An 11,856-nucleotide genomic window follows, 5' to 3' on the forward strand; every position below is an offset into this window, starting at 1 on the left:
TCAGGCACCACCCGCCTCTGCCTGCGGGGGGCGGGGCGAAGCGGTGAGTGGCGGCCCGGCCAGCCAATGACCGTGCGGCGCTCGCCACCACGCGCGGTCGCGCGCTCTCAGGCCCCGCCCCGCCGCCCCTCAGCGGCGGGTGGGGGCGGGAGGTCATGAGGGGGCTGAGGGACCGAGCATGGCCGCCCTGAGGGACCGGCCATGTCGTCCCTGTGGGAGCAAGTCCTGTCTGCTCTGAGGGACCGGTCATGTCATCCCTGGGGATCAGTCATCTCATGCCTGAGGGATCGGCCGTGTCTGCCCTGAGGGATCGATCATGTCATCCCTAAGGGATGGATCGTCTCCTCCCTGAGGGATCGATCATGTCATCCCTGAGGGACTGACTGATCGTGTCCTCCCTGAGGGATCAGCCGTGTCTGCCCTGAGGGATGAGATGAGCCTGGTGTCCTCAGAGGCAACGCTGAGGAGAACCAGCAGCTCCACAAGAAAACAACCACGTCACCTCACGCTGTCACACCAAATCACAGTGGCTGTGGTGAAAAAAGGACGGTGACAAAAGCCCCCGCTAAAGACTGCCGAGCTCAACCCCCGCTAAGAACCGCACTTCAAGGAGACACCCGGAGCAGAGGTTTCTCACCAGAGGTTCTCCCCGTTGCACCCATGGTAAAGACAATTTGGGGATGCTGCGCTTTGAGGTGTAAGGTTTGTACCCGTGTTGTTCTGATACTTTGTTCTGAGCACTTTGCACACACACCTGGCTGCACACAAGTGACACCGCCACACTCGGGGCCATTCCGGCCTCAGGGAGCCCGAGGGGCGGGTGAACAACACCCGAGCAGAGCCCACAGCCCTCAGTGTTACCATACATGGCCAAAAACAAAACTCCTCGAGCTTCCTCATCCGTTTGGGCCGACGTTTGCACTATCATTTGCATGTGGTTTGCTGCTTAAGGGGAGTGATGTTTCAGGGGAGCGACACCCCGCTAATTCCCCTTCTAATCCTTCAGAATTTGAAGGAATATGTGTCGTGATGAGCTGAGCTGAGAGCCCTCCTCCTCCCGCATGAAGCAGTGACAAGACCATGAATTACCCCGTGAGTGATAGCTGGTGTTAAAACACACTGGAAACCTCAGCGAGATACATTTGTCCTGGTCTGACTGTCACAGCTGATGGAAACATCAGTAGCTACAGATTAAACAAATGTTATCCCGCGTTTATTAACCTTTGACACTACATGTAACCACTGATCCAACAAGCGGGAAAGCCTCTCTTGCCTACCGAGCAACACCTTGATAAAAAAGTGATACACACAGAGGTTGGACTGGTAAGGCTGCACCCCTGCCCACGACAACAATTACCCTGAAATTAATTAATAACTTCCTTCTGAAAGCCAGCCCAGCACAATTACACCACCCTGCTCCTTCAAACAATCATGGTAAAGCTAAAAGAGAAGAAAACAAAAGCAGCCTTGGAGCAGAGCTGCAGGTAACCTGGAATTTAGGGAGTTCAGGTGGTGATTCACATTTTCCACATACATACGTGACGTGTTGAAGGTCACGGAATGAGTCAGTGATAGAGCTGAGAGTCCTGCCTGCCCATCCTGAATTTATTACAAGTCTCAGACCTGTAGGGAAGGGGTTAAAATTTTATAAAGCTGATATTTTAATCGTGTACCAAGTGATGCTTTAGCCTGGACTGGAAAACAAGAGCGAAGGCAGCAGCACCCAGCACCACCCAACAGCTCAGAAAGGGGAACCAAGGAAGATTTTTGGCCTCCAACTAAAAAGAAAGTGACACACATAGGACACAAAGTGAAATTCATCCTGAGAAATCTGATTGAAGCCTAATCCTCTCAACAAATGCCATGGGAAGGGTGGATCCTGCAGGGATGGACGTTCTGTGCTCGACACAGCGCTGCAAGAGTCACTAAGGATGGACTCAGGTGGAAATGATACCTGCAGAATTTTTACTAGAGCTTCCTAAAACAGCTGGGTGAAAACACTCCAAAGAACACGCAGATCCTGTCTGGGATTAACGAGCTGTTTAGATCACAAGGTGATGAAGAAATTACAGGAATTTTAGTCTGAATTCTCCAACAAACAGAAGGAACAGCTCAGGTTTTACATGTGCTCTTTGGTTCTGCTGTAACCACTAATTTTCATCACTTCAGGTGAGTAAAACCACCCTAACAAACAATTTAAATGTTATCCAGAGTGCTGCAAGCCCAACAATTTGTCAAAATACGCCACAAATCCTAATATTTCTAAAGGAAAATCACCAAATCCCTACAAGCTACAAGGAACCACACACCAAAGTTTACCCCATTTTATCAGCACCTGGTTAGCCACATTTTGCAGAAATTCAGGATTTATTAAAAGATCCATTTCACCACTTTTAGCCATCCCACATATTTTCCCCTCGGCTACATCACTGCAGGATTGCTGCAAACTATCTCACAGCCTTTATACGGAAACAGCACCGTGGCTACAGACTCCACCTCTGAAACTTATGTCAGCTGCTAAATTTAGCCTCCTGCGAATATGCATCAACTCCATCCCTGCAATAAATCCCCCTCCTTTGCTCCTGGGATGAGCCTGATGTGCTTCATAAGGACCACGTTGGGTGTGTCCCACAGCCTTCCCCACCAGGGAGATGCTTGTAGTTAGAGGAGGTAAAGAAACACCTGAGGCATGTATTTTTTAGGAGAAATTTTGATTATATTCTTCAGTTTGGTGTCTCTGAGCCCACCCAAAGGGGTGGCAAACCCCGTTTTTTGGAACCAGTGAGGTCACCGGAGGGATGAATTTGTCTCAAACGTTTAATTTTGCTGAAATCCTCATTGCTAAATATATTCTGAATGGAGGGAAACAGCTTAGGGAGGGTTTAGAGAGATCAGCAATTTAAAGTCATGTTATTTTGCAGCTTAACTGCTAAATCAAGTGAAATATGCCAGACAGGACAGTCTTGAACCCTGGGTTTGCAGGTATCCGAGTTATACAGCTTTTCAAGGACTTTTATGTCCTTATTTATCTATTTATTTCCCGAAGCCTTTTGATTATTATTATGTTTACTTTATCATAATATTTAATTACCAGGCAGTACTGGGTTCTCCCACATCAAATTTGAATATTTTTATATTTCTCCTTCTATGGCTTCCATAATTTAGGGATCCCAGCAAGGCCACACCCAGCAGCATTGGGAAGAGCTGCTCCTGCTGAAATCAGGGATGTGATCCTACTTTTCACCTAACATTATTGGAATTTAGTGATTTTTAATGCAGGGAAAAGTTCCCTGCCTATGGCAGGGGGTTGGAATGAGATGATTTTTGAAGTTCCTTCCAACTCAAACCATTCTGGGATTCTGGGATTCTCTGAAATCTGAACTGATTGCAGTGACAAACCCACCCCACCACACTTTCTGTCCGTGGAATTAGATTTACTCTCAGCATTAATTTACTTTTTCTACCTTGTTTCCTCCATGTCCATGGGCATGGAGTGAGTGCCAGGGGCAGCTTTATGAAACTACTCCCAATCCTGGTTTTTAAGAGACATCTCCATGATCATCAAGTGTTGAGCAGCTGCCAGGATGAAATTGTTCTCAGAGCCACCACATAAGGGCTCTGGATAATGGGAAATCGATGCTGTCACTGGCTGGGAGGATGTACTGCCCAGGGAAGTGTTCCCCAGCTCCTGCAGAGGGTTTGTCTGGAGAGAGAGGGAGAGCAAAATCCCTTTGGACAGGCCTTATTCAATCCTTGGCCAGAAAGGGGAGCTGTAGAATTAGGGAATGAAGATAAGGAGAGCAAAATGTTCCATCAGATGTTTCGAAACAACAGCCAGGAAAGGAGAATTGTCTGAAAGCATGGCAGAGCTCATGGGCAAGGGAAGAGGAAAACATGGATTAAAGGCCAGGGTTAGGAGCCAGCACCCCTGAGCTTTATTGCCATCTCTGTGTGACATGGAACCATCACTGTGCTACTGCCAGACCCCAGAACTGGGGTCACATCACAAACCCCCCTCCCCAAAGGGCAATAAAATCCTCTGTGGTGAGTGAGGGCCTGTGCTGACATCGCTCCTGTGCTGCTTGGAACGGCTGGAAGATGCTGGAGATGGACAAGGAATGAGTGAACATTAGGCCAGGATGTGCATTAATAATTGATGTTATTGTTATTAATGATTTACAATAGATTTCATCAAGCACATCTATTACTGCATCTCCCCACTCTCACACCTTTTGTGCAGCAATATCAATGTCAGACACATCCCTCCCAACTCAGCTGGAAGAAAGGCATCAAAAAAAGAGTTTTTACAGCAAAAAAGAAACCTCTAATTTCAAGCTGATCTATTTCCTCGTGTATTTTTCTCCATCATTGGACAGGACTGTGAAATATATTTTCATTTCTGTTTCTTCAGTGAAGGGGAGGTAGGTCCCAGTACTTAATTAAAATGTTGGGCCACTGAATAAACCCAAAGCAATTGCTTGCAACAGATGGGATTTCCTTTGTTGCTGCCTCCGTATGATTAACGAGGAGGAGAGAGACAAGAAAGCAGAACTGAAATTAAAAAAAAAAAGAGAGAGAAAAAAAGAAAGAAAGAAAAAAAGCAAGCTGTATTTTATTTACAACATGGATATCCTGGGACTGACAATTCCTAGCATCCTGAGCAGCAGGAAAAAATCAGGGAGGCAGGGAAGGAGCCGGGGCTGGGCGCTGGGGTTCCTGGGCACTGATCACAGAGCCTCAACATTCAAGCACTTTGGAATCCTTTTGCCATCTCCTTCTGTTTCTCTCCCTGCTGTCTAGGATCAGGTTGGACCAAAGATGCTGGAAAAATCAGAGGTATAAGAAAGGAAACACATAAGGGTAAATCCAGGTGAGGTGTCTGTGTTTGAGATTTGGGAAGATCAATGTTTAACCCAGCTTTTAAAACCCCAACAGACTGTCATGGACAGAGCAGAATGGAAAGCTGTTCCTGCTCTTCTTCCTGCTCCAGTGGAAGGTGTCCCTGCCAATGCAGGGGGTGGAACGCGGTGGGCTGTGAGGTCCCTCCCAACCCGTACCATTCCGTGAGTCTCTGATTTTTTATTGCAACATTTCCACAGTTCAGCACTGAAATATTGTCTCAGCCCTCCCTGTTTCTTCAGGAGAGCAAGGAGGTAAATTTGTGTCAGGAGGGATTGAGCTGCAGCTGGTATTGCCTTGGGGAGGGAGCTGATTCCTTGTATCCCTTCCCACCTCCTTCTTCTGCCAGCCCTATTCCATCCACCTGCTCCTTCCATCCCAGGAAGGATGTGCTGCTCAAACATCCCAGTGCCTGGTGTAGCTGACGGGAACGCTCCAGCTCAGTGATACCAGACCCTCCAGTGATATCAGAACCTCCCTCTCAAGGAGCGTGGAGATCCAGACACTCAGATACCACCCCCCTGCTCCGTGCTCTGAGCCTGGCACTGCTTGCAGTGACAAATATCTCCCACCTCTACTTCTTTACATCATGCAACGTGTCCTCAGCTGCTTCCTGAGAGCACAGGAGCTGTTTGTCATCCCTGCAGGGATTTTGTCATCCCTGACACACTCAAACTGTGGCACGTTCATGCTCTGACTCTGTCGCGACAGTAACCGACAGCACGGCGTGGGATAATCACACCTATTTTTTAAGCAAACTCAGTTCAAAGCCACCACAGATTTCCTGTGCCTCAAAACACTTATTTTCCCTTATAAGGAAATGCACAATTGCAGATTGTCACTGAACAGAAGATGGGAGTTAAGCAGCGTGGGTCGGGTGGCTCCTTGCGGGATCCAAACTCTCACACAAACACTCATTTCTATCCCTCCCTATTTCTGCAGAACTGCTGTTTTACCAGGAAAATTTCAGCCGAGTTCACTTCTCCATATTTTTTGCAGTGAAAGGGTTTCCAAGTTGATGTCATTCTCCTGAAAGGCTTATTCAGTGAAGTCACAGTGCAGGAGAAAAAGAACTTAGAGAAAATAATGCTGCTTTTTTATAGCTAAAATAAAATTACATTGGCTCACCCAGCGCCTGGAGAGACAGAGGCAAATAATCCCACATGGCAGTGGGAGGAAGCATCTTATGGACACTGCTGCACTGTAGCTGCTGTGAGAAGCAGTGAACTGTATTTACTCCTACACGGGAGTCTGACAAAATAAATCTTTCTCCAAAACAGTTTCACTGCACCAAGGGCTTTGAACCAACACCTGATTCCCATCCTGCCTCCTTAGGAGAATCCATGCGCCCTGAGCACATCCCGTCTATCACCCGCCTATTCCCGGCATTTATTCCCCATCCACGGCCATGCTCCCACCTCCCCTCCCCACCAGCCCTGGAACAGCGACCTTTAGGATCCCCCCAGCCCCACGGCAGAGCCGGGACCCCTCACTCCTCACCTTTTTTGGGCACTGGTGCCGCTGCCGTCCCCTCCGACGCCTTGGGCTTTTCGAAGGTTTTCTTGGCATCGGCAACTTTAAGCACATTCTCGTCCTCCTGACTCTTCCTCCCCTTCCGCTCCGGCTCCTCCGAGCCCCCTCCTCCCGCAGTCCTGCCTCCAGGGAGCAGCTCCGTGCCCGCCGCTGCCCACTGCTCCCTGCCAGGCTTGGCCTCATCGCCGAGGGGCTCCAGCAGCGCCTCCGTCAGCGCCACAGCCTTGCTCATACTCAGAGCCAGGCTCTCCTTGCTGTGGGTCCTGACAGGAGGGGCCGGCGGGGTTCTTTTCGGGATGTAGGAATCGAGTTCATCGGCTTCACCTCCAAGCTGCTCCCTGCTCTCCGGCAGCTGGCCGCTGCTTTGTCTCGAAAGCTTCCCGGTGTCTCTGGCCACCGAGGGATAATTTGTGACCGCAGGGACCATTCTCTCAAGGCTCTTCACTACCTGCTGGTCTGGCTCGGGCTTCCCGGTCGGATGCTCCTCGCCGGCCTGGCCGTTCTGGCACAGCTCTGGCGTTCTGTCGGGCTGGGGGGTGAAGCTCCACGCCTGCCTCAGGCTCTCGGCTGCCTTGCTGCTGTCCCTGGGGATGTAGGAGACAGGTGTTCCTGCCTCCTGCTTGCTTTGCAGGATGTAATCCATGAGGATGGCATTGCGCTCGAAGCTGTCGGACCTGATGGGCACGGTCGGCTTGCTCCCCTCCGAGGGGCCCTTGGGGCTCAGTTTGGTCACTTGCCTGCTCTCCACGCTGCTTTCCGAGTCCGAGCGGCTCATCTGCTTCCTCAGGACTCTTTCCAAGGAATTGAGCCTGCTGAGGCTTGGACTTGCCACCTTCCCATCCCCTGCGTAGTCCTCCCGAATCAAGGGTAGCGTGTCCTCTGGCTCTTCCCATTCCTCCTCAGGTTCCGTTTCTGCCTCCTGGATGAGGCGCCGGTACTCGCTCTCCTCCAGCCGGTAGACCACCGGCCTCACCGTCCTGCCCGTGCCCACCCGCCTGGGCACCACCTCCAGCTCGTACACCTTCGGAGGGGCTTCTCCCTCCTGCCCTCTCCTGCACCCTTTGGACACGGGATGCTCTTCCAGGCTCAGGTCCCCTGCCAGCCCCCGCTGCCCTCTCTGCCCACTGCTGCTCATCTCTGACCTCTTGGCAGGGCCTCCGGTGTCACTCCGGATGTTGGGGAGGTCCCCCCGCTCCCGGCTGTGTCCCAGGCCCTCCTGGCTGAGCTGCAGCAGTGGATAATCCTCACACATCCCTGCGGACTCTCCCCGGGAAGCTGGGCAGTCTCTCCCCCTCGCCTTACTTGTGTCATCCCGTAAATATCCACAGTACTGCCAGGTGGAGGCTTCCATGGCTGGGAGCTCTGTCACCGTAAATCCTGGTTCCAAGTGCTTTGGGACTGGCCAGCCAAGATTTTTCCCACCTTGGGTCTCGGCAGGCTTTCAGCACCGCCTTCTCCTCGCTCCGCTCTGGGAGACGGCAGCACTTGGAAGCGTCGGAGCCCGGGTCATGTGAACTGGCGTTCCTTGGCCTCATGGCCAGCGGAGAGGAACATCCCGTTGGCACGATGGAGCCTGTGCTCTGCTGCTCCTGACACCACACCCAGCACAGCTGATGCCATGCTGGTCCCTACCCAAACACATCCCACCTGGATAACTGGAAAAACCCCCTCCAGCTGCTAATTTGCTGGTCCATGGCACTTCACAGTCAGGACTTGCTTCCCATCTGCATCCTTCTCCAGGGACTCTCCTCTTTCCCCAACCTGCTCCAGCAGCAGCTCCCCACAGTCCTGTGCAGCAATCCTGGCTTCCCTCCGATTTCGCTGCTTCCAGAGGGATTTACTACCAGGCTGTCTGGGCAGGATCACCTCTGTCAGCTCCTCGTGGGTTTCACAGAGAGATGGAAACCCGCATCCGTGCCCCTGGCACTGTTCCCTGCTCCCTGCCCCGCGCCTGTTGGACGCGGAGCGGCTCCCCCAGCGCTCCTTCCTTGGAAGCAGCGCTGAGCCTTGGGCTGCGTCCCGGAGATCAGGGGAGAGATGCCGCCTGCACGGAGCGTGCGGGGCAGAGCCGGAGCGGCTGGAATGATCTGCGGGAATACGTTATGGCAAAGGGAATTGCTGTGACGGAGAACAGCATCCCAAGACAAACACAGGAGCCCGACAGCAGCCTCAGACACAACTTTCCCTGCAGAGACTCCAAAACACAATTATCAAAAATCCCTATTAACACGCCGGGCATTTCTCTAAATAACCCTCCAAGGAGAACGTTCCTCCCTTTGGATAATGCTCCGGAAGGCAGTGGAGCCGGAGAGCTGGAGGGCTCTAATCCATTTGTACACAGCTGGGATGCCTGGCATTGCAGCGAGCCGCAGCTCCCAGCCCTGCTCCCAGCCCAGCCGCTGCCCCAGCGCTTTGCCTTTTATGGTTCCCCGAGCCGGGAAGCATCCCGAGGCAGGATGCAGGAAAACACCTAAATCATCCCAAAAGAGATGCCTGCACAGGCACCTCTGTGGTGTCAGGGCTGAGTTACCCCAGTGTCACCTGAAGAGTTGGCAAACAGCCCCCAGGACCTGGCCCCAGCCCAAATGCATCCCCCAATATTCCGTAGGGCCAGAAAATCCTGCAGGGCCTCATCCAGAGCCCTCAAGGACCCAGGCAGCCTCTGAGCATCACCGACCCAGAGCAGCTGTGTGGGTGATGCCTGAATCACAGTCATGATGCCACCACCTCATCCCATGTCCCGTGTCAGGAGTGAATCCCGGCCACTGCCGAGGGGAAGGAGCGAGGGATGAGGGTTATCCTGGCCCTTATCGGCCCAGAGCCAGCCAGGCCCCTCGCTGGGACAGTTCTTTATCAGGGCACATTGCAGAACTGCTCTGCACAGACAAAATCCTGTTTGTTTCCACTGGAAGTCTTAAATCCCTGCCGAGGCTGCCCAGAGCAAACACAACCAATTCCCAGTGGGATCAGGGCTGGTGGCCGGGCTCCTGCTGCTCCTGCCAGCACCGGCAGTGGGAGAACCTGGCAGCAGCAGTCCTGACAGGTAGAGAAATGCTGAGCAAGGTGTGCTGGCAGGTGCAGGAGTGAGGGATGTCACAGCCAAGTCACTTCTCCTGTGGGATGAACTCACTCAGTGTTGGCACTGAGATCCGGTCGATAATTCCGAGTGTTCCCCTCGAGCCCTCATGGCAAAGCCAAATTCCTTCTGGGCTTCTACAAACCCTCACGATTTGGGGATATCGTGGTGGTTTGGGCTTGTCCTGTGTGGGGATCACAGAGCTCAGGGCTGGTGTGGAAGGGGCACAGCCGTGTCCTTGGACCTGCCCTGGGCATTGTGTCCTGTGTTCCGGGGAGCTGCTCGGAGCTCTGACACAGCACCAGCGCGGTTCTGCTCCTGAGCCCTCTGCATAAAAGGAAATGGCAGCTGCTGCAGCGTTGCTGCTGCCCCATCCTTCAAACAGAGGGAGGAAGAGACTTTTAGGGAATACGCACCGAGGCCAGAGAAAACCTGACCGGCAGCGCAGCTCGGCCTGTGCCTGCTGCAGGAACAGGCTCCTCTGGTCTCGGCAGCGCCGACTCGCAGCTTCTGCTTAGAAAAATATTTACATTTCCACCTTTCCAGAGGCCAGTGTGGCTGTTCCTGCCACGGCCCAGCAGGAATGGACACAGAGGCATCATCCTGGGGCTGCAGGCAGCTGGAGAACCACTGCCAGACAGCAGCTTCTCCTCTGCCAGCGTGGAAGTGCAGCCACAGCCCTTGGAGTCCTTCCTGTGGCTTCTCTGTGCACTACAATCAGCCTCACCCTCCTGCTAAATCTCATCTTTTTACCCAAAACCACCATTAAAGCACCTGCTCACCACCCCTGTGGTCACCCAACTCCACATGGAACTGGGAAACACTGGCAGGGAACGGTCCTCCCATCGGAGGGCCCTTGAGGAGATCGGTTCAGGAGCACCTGCAGCTCCTCCATGGGGGAGATGAGGGGCCTGGCTGGACCCTGCACCTTCCCACCACCCTAGTTCCCCACCCGAGGGCACCCAGTGCCAGGCTGCCCCTGGCCACGGCAGCTCCAGGCTCAGGCACCTCCTCTGGTCAGTGAGGCTATAAATAAACCCTCCCTGGTCGCCAGAGAGAATTTGTGTTGCTCCAGATGTTGCCTGGTTTTGTCATGGCAACATCACAACAGGATGTAACATTCGGCTGTGAGCAACTGCTCCAAAAAGGACCAATTTCCAATCCTAACAAGAACATAAAAAGAGCCAGGGACTCACCAGCAGCCCAGGCATGCTCTGGCCATTCCACAGTCCCATCTTGTGGTTCCCCATATCCAACTCACACCCACCTCTGGAGCCGGGAACTGCTCTGTGGGGAGGCTCCATCTTCGGGAAGCTGAGCTGAGCAGGGAGCGAAGTCTCCATCGATGCAGCCAAGGGATGTGTGAGTTAAATGAGCCAACAGCAAACATTGACCCCAAAACAGTGTGGGCTGAGGGACAGGCTGTGCTCTAGAACCTCAAACCCCAACGGGAAGCTGTTCTTCCCAATCCAGAGCTCCAGGTCTCCCAGCTCAGCACAAACTCCCAGCGGCTCCACGCTGGAGAGAGTTAACCCCGGGGTGTACGACCTCCACACAGCCCCTGCTCCTGCTGTTTCCCTTCCTTGTTCCATCGTGTCAGCTCACCTGGAAACTCCGGGGAGGCCCTGTCACTCGGCCAAGTGCTCCGTGCCGGGGTCCTGGATCAGGGCAGGGACAGATCCAGTACCAGCTCCCGGTGCCTCAGCTTCTGCAGCAGCACCTGCCCCAGGCCGTGCCAGAGCTGCTCCCACACCTGGGGATCCATCTCTCCCCTGGGGATACCCTCAGGTGAAGGAGACCCAAATGTTCCAAACCCACCCCCGGCAGCCCAGGCCAGTGGCCTCCATCCTTTGCAGATAATTTTCCCAGCCAGGGAGCTGCTGTCCGTGCTGAGTCCCTGTGGGAGCTCCTTGGCTTCCACACCTAGGATGGGGCTTTTCTGAGGGAATTCCACAGCCCACGCTGCTGTGGCAGCACCAAGCCCCTCTCCCAGTCGGGATTTGCCAGGCTCAGCAGGGTGCAGGTGTCACTTTTCCATGTGCCACTGCTCCGCTGCCGGCATCCTCTCTGGAAGGTGAGCGGCTTCTCCTGCACCCAGTCTGGGGTCTCTGAAGAGACCAGGCGGAGAATGAGTGATTTCCATCCTATTCCCCCTGGATCCAGCCTTCAGGGGCATCAGAAAAACGCCAGGACCCCAAAATGAGGGAAGCAGAGCCAGGATAGGCAGGGCAGACAGTGTCTCCGGGATATGTCCAATTCCCTTCTTTTGTTTCCATCCCTTCAGGGCCTGTTCCCCATGGCCTCGCTGATCCTCCCCCACCTCCAAACAAAGCTACAAAACTCATTTG

The 11,856-nt window shown here is 53.3% G+C and overlaps 1 protein-coding gene across 1 annotated transcript in view; it reads right to left on the reverse strand.

Moving 5' to 3' along the window:
• Positions 1-8,333, reverse strand: part of LOC121672417 — a gene marked incomplete at its 3' end in the record, with an annotated part of 35,902 nt that extends 27,569 nt beyond the window's left edge. Inside the window, exon 1 of the mRNA XM_042045059.1 lies at positions 6,400-8,333. Coding sequence (XP_041900993.1) covers positions 6,400-7,783 — 1,384 coding nt within the window. The remainder of the gene's footprint in view (positions 1-6,399) is intronic.
• Between the last annotated feature and the right edge of the window lie 3,523 nt (positions 8,334-11,856).

The sequence above is a fragment of the Corvus kubaryi genome, unplaced genomic scaffold (assembly GCF_017639235.1).
Source record: "Corvus kubaryi isolate FWS band 111438036 unplaced genomic scaffold, C.kubaryi_AGA036_p1.0 61999, whole genome shotgun sequence".
In the NCBI taxonomy this organism is placed as follows: Eukaryota; Metazoa; Chordata; class Aves; order Passeriformes; family Corvidae; genus Corvus; species Corvus kubaryi.